This window comes from Kogia breviceps, chromosome 14 (genome assembly GCF_026419965.1).
Source record: "Kogia breviceps isolate mKogBre1 chromosome 14, mKogBre1 haplotype 1, whole genome shotgun sequence".
NCBI classification, from domain to species: domain Eukaryota; kingdom Metazoa; phylum Chordata; class Mammalia; order Artiodactyla; family Physeteridae; genus Kogia; species Kogia breviceps.
In genome coordinates this window covers 55,514,309-55,530,827 of record NC_081323.1, presented here as the reverse complement: position 1 = coordinate 55,530,827, position 16,519 = coordinate 55,514,309, and the positions used below count along the sequence as shown (strand labels likewise).

The 16,519-nt window shown below is 42.2% G+C and overlaps 1 protein-coding gene across 31 annotated transcripts in view; it reads right to left on the bottom strand.

The window, feature by feature from the left end:
• Positions 1-16,519, bottom strand: part of LOC131741734 (zinc finger protein 75A-like) — a 64,483-nt gene that overhangs the window by 36,592 nt on the left and 11,372 nt on the right. For 19 of the 31 annotated variants that reach the window (XM_067014011.1, XM_067014017.1, XM_067014006.1 and 16 more), the window contains 2 exons: positions 13,985-14,095; positions 10,640-13,805 (listed from right to left, as the gene is read on the bottom strand). In XM_067014011.1, coding sequence (XP_066870112.1) covers positions 13,207-13,805; positions 13,985-14,095 — 710 coding nt within the window. In that variant the 3' untranslated portion in view covers positions 10,640-13,206. Of the gene's footprint in view, positions 1-10,639; positions 13,806-13,984; positions 14,096-16,519 lie in introns of those variants that run through there. The other 12 variants (XM_067014029.1, XM_067014023.1, XM_067014025.1 and 9 more) reach the window with 1 other exon arrangement.

Sequence of the window (16,519 nt, the reverse complement as noted above, 5' to 3'; positions counted from 1 at the left end):
ACCAAAAAACCCAAAAACCAAAAACAAACAAACCCTTTTAGCAACTAGAATTGCTTATATACCAAAGTGCCTAAATCTTCATAGGTGTTTTCTTTGTGTCTGAATGTATCTAGACTTCTTGTCTCCACCTTTAATGCTCTAATCATGTCATTCATAAGAATTTTAAAACTTAAAATAAAAATATCAAAGATACTCTCCAAATGTGAATGCTAAAGTCCACTCTAAAAAAAGTAGACAGCCTAAGTCAATTCAAACACATCTATTTTATAAATTAATATTAAGGTATGTAAGACAGTAGAGTTGTGTTTTTCCTATTCTATTTTGGGGAAGCTGCAGTTGGTCTTGAAGATAAGGCAGAGTGGGAAACTGACCATGGAAAGCCAATCTGCCAAACAAATGAATGATACAAATATTATACAACATGTAAAGAGGGCTTCCCTGGTGGCGCAGTGGTTGAGAATCTGCCTGCCGATGCAGGGGACACGGGTTCGTGCCCCGGTCCGGGAAGATCCCACATGCCGCGGAGCAGCTGGGCCCGTGAGCCATGGCCGCTGAGCCTGCGCGTCCGGAGCCTGTGCTCCGCAACGGGAGAGGCCATAACAGTGAGAGGCCCGCGTACCACACACACACACAAAAAAAAACATGTAAAGAAACCTAGAAAATGCCTACTTTATCCCCAACCTAGCATTCTTTAGAAGCAAAAACACAAAACCAAAAATGCTTGTGAACATAAAATCCCAGCACCTAAAACAATGCCTGGCATGTATAAAGTGCCCAATAAACATCTGCCCAATGTTGAATGAATACATGAACATTTACACTGCATATCGCTCCAAAAGTTTTAGGGAGCAAACATCCGCAGGCAGAAATAGAACCAGTTTTTGGCAGAAGGTTAATGTGTCAATTTGGGAACTGCAGGTGATAAACACTAGTTTATGGCACCAGGAATACTGGTTACAAGTAACACTTGGTTTGTTAAGTCAATTTTTATAAATGTTAAATTACAGCAAGTATTAATTGGCCATAAAATGATCTTTCAAAGCATTTTGCACCACATTTCTTGACTATCAGAGCACTGGGTGTTGAAATACAGAGTAACTACTTTAGAATAACTCCAGAAAGAGAATCAAGGGAAGGAGTGGACACCAACCAAGGAAAAGGAGAGAAAATTCCTCATGAAGAGGAAGTATGGTGCCAAATGGGGAAGGAAATAGAAAAGGAGTATTAAATTTCCACATCATTTTTCATCTTAGCGGTTACCAAAATGCTATAGTTAAATGCTAATAAAAAGAAATACCAGGACTTCCCTGGTGTCACAGTGGTTAAGAACCCGCCTGCCAATGCAGGGTACACGGGTTCGAGCCCTGCTCCGGGAAGATCTCACATGCCGTGGAGTAACTAAACCCCTGCACCACAACTACTGAGCCTGCGCTCTAGAGCCTGTGAGCCACAACTACTGAGCCTGTGTGCCACAACTACTGAAGCCCGCGTGCCTAGAACCCATGCCCAGCAGCAAGAGAAGTCACCGCAATGAGAAGCCCGAGAACTGCAACGAAGAGTAGTCCCTGCTCGCTGCAACTAGAGAAAGCCTGCGTGCAGCAACGAAGACCCAACGCAACCAAAAATAAATAAATGAAATAATAATAAAAATAAAATAATAAAAATAAATAAATAAAATAAATTTGTTTAAAAGAAAAAGAAAGAAATACCATCAAATAGGAATGGTTAGAAGATGGCTCAGGATTAGGCATAAGATTAGAGGGAATTATAACAAATTCTAATGTTTTTAGTATTCATTTACACATAATTTCAATTTTTAAAAAGAGAGAAAAACAAAGTAGGTAAATGAGGGTCACTTTGAGCTCCAGGGGAAATGTCCTATATGAACATGTTAGAGAGTAATTACTAGTATTATTTTGTTCTTTAGTGGCTTCCAGGAAACCAACAATTAACTTGCCACTGAACTCTTAATGAGCGAATCACTCTGGGGCGTGTTAAAAGTTAGCAGTCCACCATGCAGTTTCAACTTACTAATAAGTTGCTCTGGTGATCATTACAGGCATCTAGTATTCCTTCTGGAGCACCCTCATTATTATTTTTTTAACATCTTTATTGGAGTATAATTGCTTTACAATTGTGTGTTAGTCTCTGCTGTAAAACAAAGTGAATCAGATATACATATACATATATCCCCATATCTCTTCCCTCTTGCGTCTCCCTCCCACCCTCCCTATCCCACCCCTCTAGGTGGACACAAAGCACCGAGCTGATCTCCCTGTGCTACACGGCTGCTTCTCACTAACTATTTTACATTTGGTAGTGTATATATGTCCATGCCACTCTCTCACTTCATCCCAGCTTACCCTTCCCCCTCCCCGTGTCCTCAAGTCTATTCTCTATGTCTGCATCTTTATTCCTGTCCTGCCCTGCCCCTAGGTTCTTCAGAACTTTTTTTTTTTTTTTTTAGATTCCACATATATGTGTTAGCGTACAGTATTTGTTTTTCTCTTTCTGACTTACTTCACTCTGTATGACAGTCTCTAGGTCCATCCACCTCACTACAAATAACTCAATTTCATTTCTTGGAGCACCCTCATTATGAAGCATTCGGGTTGCCTGCTGTTCTCATAAATGAATACCCCCTGGCGGGGGGTGGGGAGATCAAGAGGGTCCTCTTACAAAGTCATCTTGAGAAGTTGTTGGTCAAGTTCTGGTTGACCTTTAAGGGAGGGAAAGGCAGCTCCCACATTCTTAATTAAGCTTGCCTCTTGTGGGAGAGAAGGCTTCTGTTGAGTGGGAATTCTTTCTCAAAGACAGATTAGGGTATGATTGTCAAGATGTATTTCTCTCTTTTAAATGGCACTACTTATGTATGAAATGACATAACATCTGAGATTTGCTTTAAAATACTCCAAAAGAAACAAAATAAAAACAAAAACTGCAGAGGTTAAATGAAACAAAATAGGTAAAATGTTGATAATTGTTGACACCTACATAGGGTTCATTACATTATTATTCTCTACTCACTCCTAGAAACCGGGATCAGAAACCTCACAGGTCTCCAAATTGAGTCAGGGTTGTTAGGAAGGAGGAAAGGAAAAACGGATGCTAAGAGGCAACCAACAAATGTCTACTACACGCCCCACCTGTTAAAACTTCCAGTATAATAGAATAGAGGATATTGAATGATAGCTTCTAAAACTGTAACATAGATAGTTGTGAAGCTATAATCAGAGATCAGGGACCTGGACAGTCCGTAGAGATGAAAGGTTACCTTAATGAAAGATCATGCAGTGTCTGGGGTGGAGGGGAATAGTGGTGAGGAATTCTATGAAGCAAACATTACCCTAATACCAAAAACCAAAATAAAGACATTACTAATATCTCTCATGAACACAGATTCCAAACTCCTCAACAAAATATTAACAAATCAAATTCAACAATGTATAATAAGAGTTATACAGTGGGATTTATTCCAGGAATGCAAGACTGGTTCAATATTCAAAAATTAATGTCAGGACTTCCCTCGTGGCTCAGTGGTGAGGAATCCGCCTGCTGGTGCAGGGGATGCTGGTTCGAGCCCTGGTCCGGGAAGATCCCACATGCTGCGGAGCAACTGAGCCCATGCGCCACAACTACTGAGCCTGAACCCTGGAGCCCGTGTGCCTAGAGCCTGTGCTCTACAACAAGAGAAGCACACGCACTGCAACAAAGAGTGACCCCTGCTTGCCGCAACTAGAGAAAGCCTGCACACAGCAACGAAGACCCAATGAAGCCAAAATTAATTAAGAACATACAAAATTAATTAATGTAATCCATCACATCAACAGGCTAAAGAATAAAAATCAATACTGTCAAGATGGTAATTCTTCCCAACTTGATCTATAGATTCAATGGAATCCCAATAAGAATCCCAGCAAAGGCTTCCCTGGTGGCACAGTGGTTAAGAATCCGCCTGCCAATGCAGGGAACACGGGTTCGAGCTCTGGTCTGGGAAGATCCCACATGCTGCGGAGCAACTAAGCCCGTGTGCCACAACTACTGAGCCCGTGTGCCACAACTACTGAAGCCTGCACGCTCTACAGCCTGTGCTCTGCAACAAGAGAAGCCACCTCAATGAGAATCCCGCGCACTGCAATGAAGAGTAGCCCCTGCTCGTTGCAACTAGAGAAAGCCTGCGCACAGCAACGAAGACCCAACGCAGCCAAAAATAAATAAATTTATTTTTTTTTAAATCCCAGCGAGTTATTTTCTGGATATTGACAAATTCATTTTTAAATATATATGGAGAGGCACAAGACCCAGAATAGCCACCATGATATTGAAGGAGAAGAAAAAAGCTAGAGGACTGACATTACTTAACACTGACTTACTGTAAAGCTACAATAATCAAGACAGTGTGGTGTAGGTGAAAAAATAGACAGATAGATCAATGGAACAGAATAGAGAGCTCAGAAATAGACCGACATAAATATGGACAACTGACTGTTGACAAAAGGGCAAAGGCAATAAAATGGAGGAAAGACAGTCTTTTTAACAAATGGTGCTAGAACAATTGGACATACACATGCAAAAAAAAATCTAGATGCAGATTTTACACCCCTCACAAAAGTAATTCAAAATGGATTCTAGATCTAAATGTAAACCAAAATAATAAAACTCCAGAAGATAAAACATAGGAGAAAACCTACATGACTTTGGGTTTGGTGATGACTTTATACAGTAGATACAACACTAAAGGCATGCTCCAGGAAAGAAACGATTGATAAGTTGGACATCATTAAAATTAAAAACTTTTGCTCTGCAAAGACACTGTCAAAAGAATAAGACAAACCACAGACTGGGAGAAAACTTTTGCAAAATAATTATCTGATAAAGGAATTTTATATAACTTATGCAAAGAACTCTTAAAATTCAACAATAAGAAAATGATCAACTTGATTACGAAAGGGGCAGAAGATATGAACAGACATTTCACCGAACAATGTACACAGATGGTAAAAAAACATATGAAAAGATGCTCCACATCATGTCATTAGGGAATTGTAAATTAAAGCAATGAGACACCACTATACAACTATCAGAATGGTGAAATTCCAAAAACACTGACAACTACAAATACTCATAAGAATATGGAAAAACAGAAACTCTCATTCATTACTGATGGGAATGCAAAATGGCACAGCTTTTCCTGTTATTCTTCTGCAAATCCCAGACCACTTTGTGCCTGCAAATGGTTAGAGGACAAACTGTTTCCAGGTCCCAGATGGTGTACAGGACAAGAAATAATTTGGGAGGGCATAGCATCCAGGTTAATTCCAAGGGATTAGCCAAAGAGAAAACAGGGTTCTTTCTGAGAAAAAGAGACCATACTTTAGAAGGGATTTCTGTCACTTGTGGAGACAGGTGAGGCATCATGATTTAGTTGAGAGTGATGATACTTCCTGAGATGTCCGTGCCCTGGTCTCTCCTTTTCCTCCTTCTAAGACAGTGAGGGCTGATATGAGGGTCAGGATGGTGGTGGAATGGAGCCCAGGCAGGCTGTCTCAGACAGCCTAAGGAGAAGAATGGCTAATAAGCAATCAGTCAGGAGCCCTGACTCCCAAATCCTGCTCCCAAACATACATGGACAAAAATTTACTTTCTTCCTAGAACTCTTGTGGTATCTAAACTGGGAACCAGGAAATCTCAATTCTCTCCCTGCATCTTCTGCAACACATCTTAAGGCAACCACTTCCTGAAATTTGTCTTATATACCTGATGTCTCAAGTGGGACTGATGGTCCCTGTTCTTCAACCCTCCTGGGGAGTAGATGAGCTTTGAAGTTGAAAGATCTTATACTGGGTTATCAGCTTTGTAAAAGTGAAGTGCCATTTTCCAAACCCTTGTGTGTAAAACACTCGTTGCATAGCAGACACTGGAAGCTATTGAGAATGTTATTGCTAAAACGTTTGGATCTTCTACTAGATACAGAAGATGCCAAACACAATTGCTTGCATTGACCTTCGAGAAACAAATTCTTTGGCTGGGGCCCTTGCAAGAGAGAAGTCTCCAAGTTCTCTCCTAGAAAGAGAATGCACGGGTACTAGTTCTACTCTGCCCGCAATATCTAACCATGGGACCTGAAGCTTCACCTTCCTAATGTTTAATGGTGATGCCTGTCCCACTACCCAAGAGGCTGTGTGGTGTAGAGGAAAGGGCATTTAATTGTGAGTCAGGTGGTGTGGGATCTAATTTTTTTCCACTAATTCAGATATTCTCTCAAGTTTCCACAATGGTGAAAGGATTAACTAGGTCAGTGTTTCCCAAACTGGTATTCCACAAAACTATCTGAGAGACGGATGTTAGGTGTGAATGTCACACACCCACCACCACCACCACCACGATCAAATAAGGCTGGCAATCACTGCATGCTTATATTCCTCTCCTTTGACCCGGAGTTTACACTGTACATTTAATTTTTTAAAATAAATTTACCTATCTATTTATTTCTTTATGGCTGCGTTGGGTCTTCGTTGCTGTGCCTGGGCTTTCTTTAGTTGCATGGAGCAGGGGTTACTCTTCCTTGTGGTGCGCGGGCTTCTCATTGCGGTGGTTTCTCCTGTTGTGGAGCATGGGCTCTAGGCACGCGGGCTCAGGAGTTGTAGTATGAGGGCTCTAGAGCGCAGGCTCAGTAGTTGTCGCACACAGGCTTAGTTGCTCAGTGGCATGTGGGATCTTCTTGGACCAGGGCTCAAACACGTGTCCCCTGCACTGGCAGGCAGATTCTTAACCACTGTGCCACTAGGGAAGCCCTACACTGTACATTTAAACAAACACTGAGAAGTCCTCCTAAAACAAAACATTGACTTTAACCCACTGTCCCCAGATTTACTTGGGTGCATAATACTTTTTTCAAGGAATAGCTCTGCATATCTCACATTGTTCTCTACCTACGTTTGGTACCCACTGACAGAACAGATTTCCAAGGCCCCTTCCAGGTCCTTCTATACACCTCGGTGTTGAGAGTCTTTGGGAAGAGATGTGTTGAGTGCCTGCAAGACCCCTAGGTCTGCGTGGTCATTCAGGCCCTTGCTAATGGCAAGTGTTGGAGAGCAGACATGGTGGGGGTGGATGCTGAGAGGACAGGCAACCCGAGTGGAGGTGCTTTCCTTGGGGTGCACATGGAATCCAGTCTTCCTATTCCAGGGTGAAGTTCCCTGAGCTCCAAGCTAGAGCATTCATTCAGATAGAATGATAGCCTTAGACATTCCAACATCCCCAACATAGGAATCCTCTGTGCATTCCTTCAGAGGGCCTGCATGCTCTTCTCTTACAACTCTCCTGATAAAGAACAAGACCAGGACTCATGGCCTTCACACATTTGTCAAGCACTCAATACCTAAAGAAAGGAGAACACTGGGCCAGGGGGTAACCAAAGCTAATGTTCAAGTGGCTATGGCAGTTTTTTTCTGTTTGATATAAGTGGACCCTTGAAGAACATGGGTTTGAACTGCAAGGCTCCACTTACATGTGGACTTTTCTCAATAAATAGGTACCACAGCACATGATCCATGGTTGGTTGAAGCTGCAGATGCAGAACCACAGATGCAGAGGGCCAACTGTAAAGTTATACACGGATTTTCAACTGTGTAGGAGTTGGCGCAACTAACCTACCCTGCTTGTTGTTGAAGAATCAACTGTATTTTCATCCTTGTATTTATGTCAGTTTTGTGCCCAACATTGAAGTCTACACAAGACAGACAAAGTCCCTGCCCTCCTGATGCTTATATTCTAATGAGCTAAGACAGACAAAGGCAAGCAAACAAACCAGATAACTCTGCCTTGTGATACTTCCTATGAAGGGAATAAACACAATGCTCAGAATGGTTAAGTGCAGACATGACTGACTGACTGGTGTAAGAGTGACGGTCAAGGGAAGACAGAGCCCTTGTGCAAGCTTGGATTTCAAACTGTGGGAGCTGTGGAGAGATCCAAGAGGAGGATACTGCAGAAGTGCCTGTAAACTCAAAGAAGAGTAAGACTGGAAATATGAGCTCCTCCTTTAAGGAGGATGAATAGCTTTGATGTTGGGTAATGCTTACTCAACAGGAAGTTACAAGAAGGAAACATTAAAACACATTTCCATAACTCCTCTGTGTGAGAAACTATTGTTCCTTAAGCTACTAACATTTTTAAAAAGATTGTTCTGAAGCTTAAAATATCTAACTCTTCTCTTTGTGAACATTAAAGATCCTCCACTTTTTCATTTTTTCACGCTTTGAAACTGTTCTGTTTGTACAAGGCATGGACAAATGCTTAGTGTGAAAATCATGATGCTGGAAATATTATATTCATTGGTTAAAAAAATTCAACAGAAAGATTTCTTACCAAGTTTTTCCTTGAAGGTTCACGGTATTCAAATACTATAAACCTGGGCTTCCCTGGTGGCGCAGTGGTTGAGAATCCGCCTGCCGATGCAGGGGACACGGGTTCGTGCCCCGGTCTGGGAAGATCCCACATGCCGCGGAGCGGCTGGGCCCGTGAGCCATGGCCGCTGAGCCTGAGCGTCCGGAGCCTGTGCTCCACAACGGGAGAGGCCACAACAGTGAGGCCCGCATACCACAAAAAAAAAAAAAAAAAAAAAAAAACTATAAACCTTATTTTTGTATTAGTGCTTAGATCTGTGCAAATTCAAGATTCATAATCCTACTGTGGTGGAAATGAAAAGTGATTCTAATAGTTTTCCTAAATCCGAAACTGAGTGAAAGACAAGAGCTTGCTTGCATAATTCCTCTCACAAGAGCCAGATGGGAGAACTGCTTTAAGTGAAGTGAAGGCATTATCAGATATGGATGACTTATACAGAAGGAAAGCCTTATAGACGCTTGACTGTGGAAAGAACTTCAGTACAGCCCAGTACCCTTGTCCACTGGAGAATTCACACAAAGAAACCCTACACATACATCGGGTTCGGAAGATGCTTTAAACAGTGCTCCAGCCTTGCTCTCCATTGAACCCACACAAGGAAGAAACTATAAAAGTGACAAGTGTGGAATAAATTCGGCAATAAAATGTTCATGTACTTGTTTGGAAAGAACCCTAGAAACATAATGTGGGTAAAGCTTCAGCACTTCCTACTCAGGGCACTTCAGAGACTACAGGAGAGAACCCACAGAAAGCGTTAGGAGGCCTTCAGCAAATAATCCACTGTCAGCACTAGAGGGAAAGCTCCTGAGAGAAAAGTAATGGGCAGCCTTGATCCATTACACGTGAGTGGGAACAAGCCAGGAAGTGCACAAGATGCTCAGTAAACACTTGTCTGTGGAGTGGTTCAACAAATGTCTGGAAAATCCTTTATGGTGTTCAAAGCTTTCTATTATCCCAATTGTCCAGCCAGATAGAAAAGGCTGCTTAGCATTCTTCCTCTAAAGATCTCCAGCGCAATTAAACACTGTTCTCAGTTTCAAAAGCTGATCAAAACCCTAGCAGTTTGTTTTATCCAAGCTCTCCTCCTGTACTTCCCCTCCAGTTAAAAGATAGTTGAGATTCTCAAGATCAGCTTGAGGTTACAGTCAGCTTAATGGAGAGAACTCTGGGTATACAATGGTCCCAGGACCGTGGCCACTGGGACCCGTGCAGAGAAGCGGTCGAGGATTTGGAGACTAGGCTAGGTCAGTGATCCAATTCTCAGAACCAACCTTGGAGCCACTATAAGTCTGTTAACTGGACACACAAAGCACCTTGTGGTTTATCCTAGAAATCATCTGATTATGCAGGTCATATTAGTGAGAACTTTAACACTGTTTGAGGCTGAACCTAGGGTTGTGTCTGATTTCATTTTTAAACGAAGCCTCACAGTTTTAGTTTTACCTTGTTGTTTCAGTAATCAGCTCTCATCACTGTGATGTGGTATAGAAATGCCTTCTTCCAACCTGAATACATCCAAGCCAAATTCCAAAACATGCATAGTAGTAAAACACTGTGCTGATTAGTGGCTCAGCTAGAACTTTCCCACTGGAAGTTTCTCATTCCCCAGCTGGAGTGCCCTGCTCCTGTTTTCCTGTCCAAGCTTCTTCCCAACTGTTACCTTTCAGCCCAGGAAAAGAAGCCACCTTCCTCTTTACAACAATCTGGGAAAACTTGGTGATCTCCGTCCCGTTTTCTGAGGCACAATTCACAGAAGGTACAACAGAGCTATTTACCAAACGATTCCTTTAAGTCCTTTAAGTCTACTGCACTCACTTAGGAATGGAAAGAAACCCCTAACCTCTCCCTAGCCCACTGATCGACAGAAGCCTTTCTTGTGCATGTGGGGCTGTGGAGCAGTGGAACAGAGGGCGGACAAAGACAACGAAATGGAATAAGGCCAGAGAGAGGGACAGATGGTTGCCTCGTCCATTTCAACAACTGACCTCTACAGGATTTGTCCCCGGTAAGCAAGCAAGCAGTCTGTCTTTCCCATCACCTACAGTCTTAAAAGCTCCTAAGTGTTCCCATCAGTGTTACACCAGCTCAGTGGAGCGTCTAGAGGAAACTAGATCTCTTCCAAGGATCAAAGACCAGGTGGAATGACAAAGTTTCCTGAGCTCTAGAATAGACGGTCTTACTGACAGGCCAGGTTATGCTGCAGAAACACATAGCACCAACATCCCATTGATTTAACACAACGAAACTTTATTTCTCATTCCTACAGTCCATTATAGGTCTGGGAGACTCTCCAGAACAGATACCCCTCCCCAATGTGGGGGGCTCAGCATTCCAGACTGTTCTGATCTTGTGACCCTTATGTGCTTATATGACTGAGGCAGGAAAAGACAGCACTAGAGAGTCCTGCAGCAACAAACAAATGCTTCAGCCAAGAAGGGAAAGTTTTGCTCACACCCATTGCTCAAAACTATCTCAGGATGCTGTCTAAATGCAAGGAGAAAAAAGTCTAACCACTCCCTTCTTATTGTTCACTAGGATACAAGCTCCATAAGGATATGCATTTTGTCTCCTTGTGCACTACTATATCCTTAGTTTAAAAGACTACCTGGGCACATAATAGGCCCTCATTAGATTGAATGAATGAATGTAGTGTCAGCAAGAAATCCACATGTATATCTTGGGAGAAGAAACAGAGTCCCAGGGGTGTAAGGCTGAGACTGCTGGGTAAGATCTATGCAGACCAGAGCTTCAGAGCTGGCCGAGCTTAAGAAATAAGCACACTGGTATACTGGTACAGTTCATCTTGGAGAAGAAAACAAAATCCTGCTGACAGCGGCAGACCAAAACCTCAGGTGACTTACACCATAAAGCACTGAAGCCAAGGACCAAATCAACCGAGCAAACCACCACCACGAGTGCTCAGCTCCTGGAAGGAGCTGCAACAACCACAAATGCATCTGCTCCTTTAATGTAGTCAGTCCACCCAACATACCACTAGGGACCAGGGGAAAGGGAAGGACATGCACACTGACTGAGACCCTGCTATTTCCCAGGCTGTTAGGTGCTTTTCCTTCATCAACCCCTCTAATCCCAAAAGAACCCTGAGTTGAGTGTTATCTCTATTTCATATGGAAACTGGAGATTTAAGAGTGTTTCAGTAACCAATCAAGAAACAGGAATGTTTTACAAGCTAGAAATAGAAATAGATACAATACAATGTCATCCAGGCTGGCTGGGCAGGGACAACATACAGGTCAGTCCTGCTAATCCTGTCCTCAGGCCTGACTGATGCAGCTGAAGTGACAGCCAACAGACCCACTAGCTATGGGGTCTTAACAAGCCTCTGGATCTCTTTGAACCTAACTTCCCTTTTTATAAGAGATTTGTAAATTTAACCTCTTTCCTAATACTACCTGAAAGCTCTAACAGGAACACATCTGAATCACTGTTGTAGGTGTTATAAGAAAATCCACAGCCCATAGAGATTTTTGGCATTCTATGCTATGCTGGAGAAAACAGAAACTGGAAGACCCTGCCTGTTTAACAGTTTACAGTGTAAGTCAACCAAGGCAGATGCAGGTTCACCTATCCTTGCCTACCACTCAACATCAGTTCCCAAACCTTTCCTTTTGGGAACTTGGTCTCCCGCTCACTGAATTCCCAGAGCACCACTCCCAGTGACCCACAGGGATCCTCCCTACTGCATACACTCCAGTTCCCAGACAAACATAACTTTCTTGTTGATCTTAGTAACAAACAAAAGCCAAGTTAAAATAGAAACAGACAAAACCTGAGAAGTTGATCCTGAATTCCCATTAATTTCCATGAGCTTCAGAAAATTGCTCATGTTTATGGCTATTTTATCCTATTGGCATTGTGAGGTAAGGAGTCCAGTTAATTGCAGAAAATTCTTTTCAGCTAAAATATACCGAATGGCTAAAAATTCCAACCCATGTCCACATGATCTCATTAGAGATATTCTTTTTTTGAACACCACAAATGAGAGGCAATGATAGTGCATTATTAGTTCACCTGGCAGATTCTCTAACAGTGAAGTAAACGATTTCATCACAGTAAAAATTGTGCTAACAGGACTCAAGAGATATAGTTGCTAAAATGTTCAAGAAGGAACTCAGAACCAGGTCAACTTTGTGAACACTGTCCAATGACAAAACAGAGTAAGAAAATCCAATTTGGTTCTTGGAAAACTTTATATTCATTTCTACCTCATGAGACTACTGAAATTCCTTAAGTCTGCTAACTGGAAGACAATGGTATGCAATGAAACATGTATATTACTGCTTTTTGTTTTGGAAGACCATGCTACAAATGTTTCTATCATATGTGCTTAAGAGTGGCTGGGGAGGTCACTCTGTGACCACAGAAGACTGATGATTCATGACTGCATCTGCTATTTTGAATCTGATCTTGCTATTTTGCCAGGTACAATCCCAAAACAGCTTTTTCCTTTACTCAGAATATTCTTAGAACACTTTTTTTGCTAAGGAATTCAGTGAAAGTTCTAAGTAAAAACAGTAAGTAGTACAACGATTAACGTTTCCCCTCCAGAGTCAACCCTGATTTCTTTCTGTGAAACATGACATTTACATCTCCAAATTTTCCACTGGTGAAAAATTCTTCATGCTTCTTAATTTTGCATTTTTTCATAAACTTTAGGATCAAGCGCCACCTGGTATATGTCTATAGACTAAGGACACTGAACAAGCTTTCCTTCACTGGCGTCAAGGTTTCTGGTGTCAAAGTCTTGAGCACTTACTGAAGCTTCTCCTGCATGTGCTACAGGTGGGTTCTCCGGTGTTTAATAAGGTGGGAATTTTGACTGAATTTTTTTCCACACTGATGACATGTAAAGGGCTTCTCTCCAGTGTGAGTTCTTTGGTGTGTGTGGAGATGTGAATTTTGACTGAAGCTTTTCCCACACCATGAGCATTTATATGGCTTTACTCCTTGGTGTGTTGTTAAGTGCTTATTAAGATCTGACCTCCATCTAAACCTCTTATCACACTGTTCACATTTATATGGTTTCTCTTCAGTGTGAATTCTTTGGTGCTTAATAAGGTCAGAGCTAACTCTGAAGCTTTTCCCACATTCCTGACATTTAAAAGGCTTCTCTCCTGCACGTTCTTTCTTGTGAAGCTCGATAAGTTTCAGCAGCTCTTCTTCCCACCAGTTTGAAAATTTTTTTCTTTCCTTCACTGGAAAATCTTGGTGCCATTTCCCCACCCTATGCATATCACCATGATTTTCTTTGCCCATTGTTTTCTGATGAACATTCACACTGGCTTTTTTTGATACTATGTCTCCTGGTGCTTGTATTTCTAAGTCAGAAAAACATATAGGGTGATGATTTTCAGTGTCATTTTTCATCTTTATCTCTGTTGGAATAAACATAAGAATCAGCCAACTGTATGTCAGAGCAAGAAAACCATGGGAATAGAAAAAAACACAATATTCACTGATTTAAAAAAAAATAGGGAAGTAGAATCTTAAAATGTTAAGCCCTTGTAAAGGTTCCTACCAACGCACATTTCTCCTCTTCCCATGGTATATTTACCTGAAAACAGCTCTCCGGGACTGTCTTTGAACACTGGGGATCCTTGAACCCATGGCTCTTCCCCTTGCTCTAAGCAGCAGTTCACTTTAGTTTTGGGGAGCACAAATAATGCTGTGAAATAAAAAACTGAGGTCAGTGACTGGACTAACAATGGTTCACTAATCCAGAATACTTCAGGAAGAGCAAAAGATACTTTAACAGTTTCTTATCCTGAACGGTTAAATGGAGAGTCTCATATCCAATATTAAGTTTACACTATACTGCATTTGTGAGTGGGTATGTAAAGACTGGGAAATAAACCTAAGCTAGATCTATGAAAAGGGTATGCAAATTCATTGTGTGTTCCCCATCTTCTGAAACCAATACTCCATATTCAACTAAGCTGTAACCAAACTCCAGAGGCTACAGGAAATACAGGCTGGTCCTATTGCCTCTTTAGGAAGACTCATATTGTAGTCATAAGGCCAGGTGTAGGGGAGTCAATGTGAAGGTCAGTGGGCTGGGTATCATAAACACAAGTGATTCCTGTTATATTACTGCAAGTTTCAATTGAGCTCTCAGGTACCAGTGGACCAGGAAAGATTTCTACCACTCCTATAGCTCACTGGTTCACAGCCAGGTGGAGGAAACAGACCAGAATTACTTAGTGGACTTTCCTTAAATCATATTGCCAAGTATGGAAAGCATTCATCACTCAGTCACTCAATACATATGTGCTGAGTGGCTATGGTGCACCAGGCACCCTCTATGTGCTAGGGATACAGTGGTGAATAAGCCAAGCCCCCTGATCTCACAGCGCTTATCTTCTAGTGCAGAGTAAGACAGTCTAACGTCAATAAACACGCAAATAAAATATCAGGAAGTGATAAATGTTTTGAAGAAAACTAAAGCAGGGTAAGAGAACATTTAAGATTTTGCTTCTGTGAAGCTATTGTAGATAAGGCTATGTGAAAAGCCTCTCTTAGAAAGTGATATTTGAGGGACTTCCTTGGTGGTCCAGTGGTTAAAACCCATGCTCCCAATGTAGTGGGTCCGGGTTCGATCCGTGGTTGGGGAGCTAAGATGCCGCAACTAACAGTTCGCATGATGCAACTAAAAATCCCACGTGCTGCAACTAAAGATCCAGAGTGCCAAAACTAAGACCCGGTACAGCCACATAAATATATATATATTTTAAAAAGTGATATTTTGAGCAGAACCCTAAACTGAGAGTTTTGTCATATGGCAGAAAAGTGTGCCAGGCACAGGGAAGGGGAAAGAAATGAGCACACCAAGCCCATGAAACAGCAAGATGAGCAATGTGAATAAAGAGGCCACAGCAAGGGCACGAGTGGCAGGAGATGACAGCAGGGAGATGAGGAGGGGCCAGATCATGGAGGAAGTCTTGGTAAGGAATTTGGTTCTTATAATGAATGTGATGAGAAGTTATCATAAGGTTTTTAAGTAGAAAATGGCATCATCTGATTAGGTTTGGTTTTTTTTGGCCACACCCTGCAGCTTCCAGGATCTTAGTTCCCCAACCAGGGATTGAACCCACACCCTTGGCACTGAAAGTACAAAGTCCTAACCACTGGACCACCAGGGAATTCCCCGTGATTAGGGTTTTTTTTGTTTTTGTTTTTCTTTTAATAACTTTATTTTATTTATTTATTTTTGGCTGTGTTGGGTCTTCGTTGCTGTACACAGGCTTTCTCTAGTTGCGGTGAGCAAGCAGGGGCTATTTGTTGCAGTGTGTGGGCTTCTCATTGTGACGTCTTCTCTTGTTGCAGAGCACAGGCTCTAGGCGAGTGGGCTTCAGTAGTTGTGGCACGCAGTCTCAGTAGTTGTGGTGCACGGGCTTAGTTGCTCTGCAGCATGTGGGATCTTCCTGGAGCAGGCTCAAACTTGTGTCCCCTGCATTGGCAGGCGGATTCTTAACCACTGCGCCACCAGGGAAGCCCCCCATTATTAGGTTTTTAAAAGACTCTGGCTGCTGTGTGGAAAACTGATTGTGGGAGGGCAGGAGTGGTGGCAGTTAGAAAGTACTGAGGTGAACCTTGTGGCTGAGACGAGGATGCTAACAGCACAAGAGACTGAGACATGATTTGATTCAAGCTACACTGTGAGGGTGGAGCCAAGCTGATTAGCAATGACCTAGTAGTGGGGTAGGATGGCAAGATCACGGTAAAGAATGATCCATAGGTTTTCTGGCCTGAAATATTGGGTGAATGGTAGTGTCCTTTAGGGAGACAGGAAAGAGAAAAGCAAAGCAAATTTGGAGCAAAGGGAACAAAAATTATGGATAAGGAATGAGCATGTGAACTTGGCAAAAGCTCCCAGGTGACCAGGTTACACCTTTTCCCTGCCGAACCACTATCTGAGAATCAAAAAGCAACTGGTAAATATATGTGTATATAAAAAAGGAAAAAAAAAAAGCAACTGGAACAGAGACTCTCTCACAAAGAAAGCCAAGAACATCACAGATTACTCAACTCCTATGCAAAGGGAAGGGCAAAGGACTTCCCTGGTGGTTTAGTGGTCAAGAAGCCACCTTCC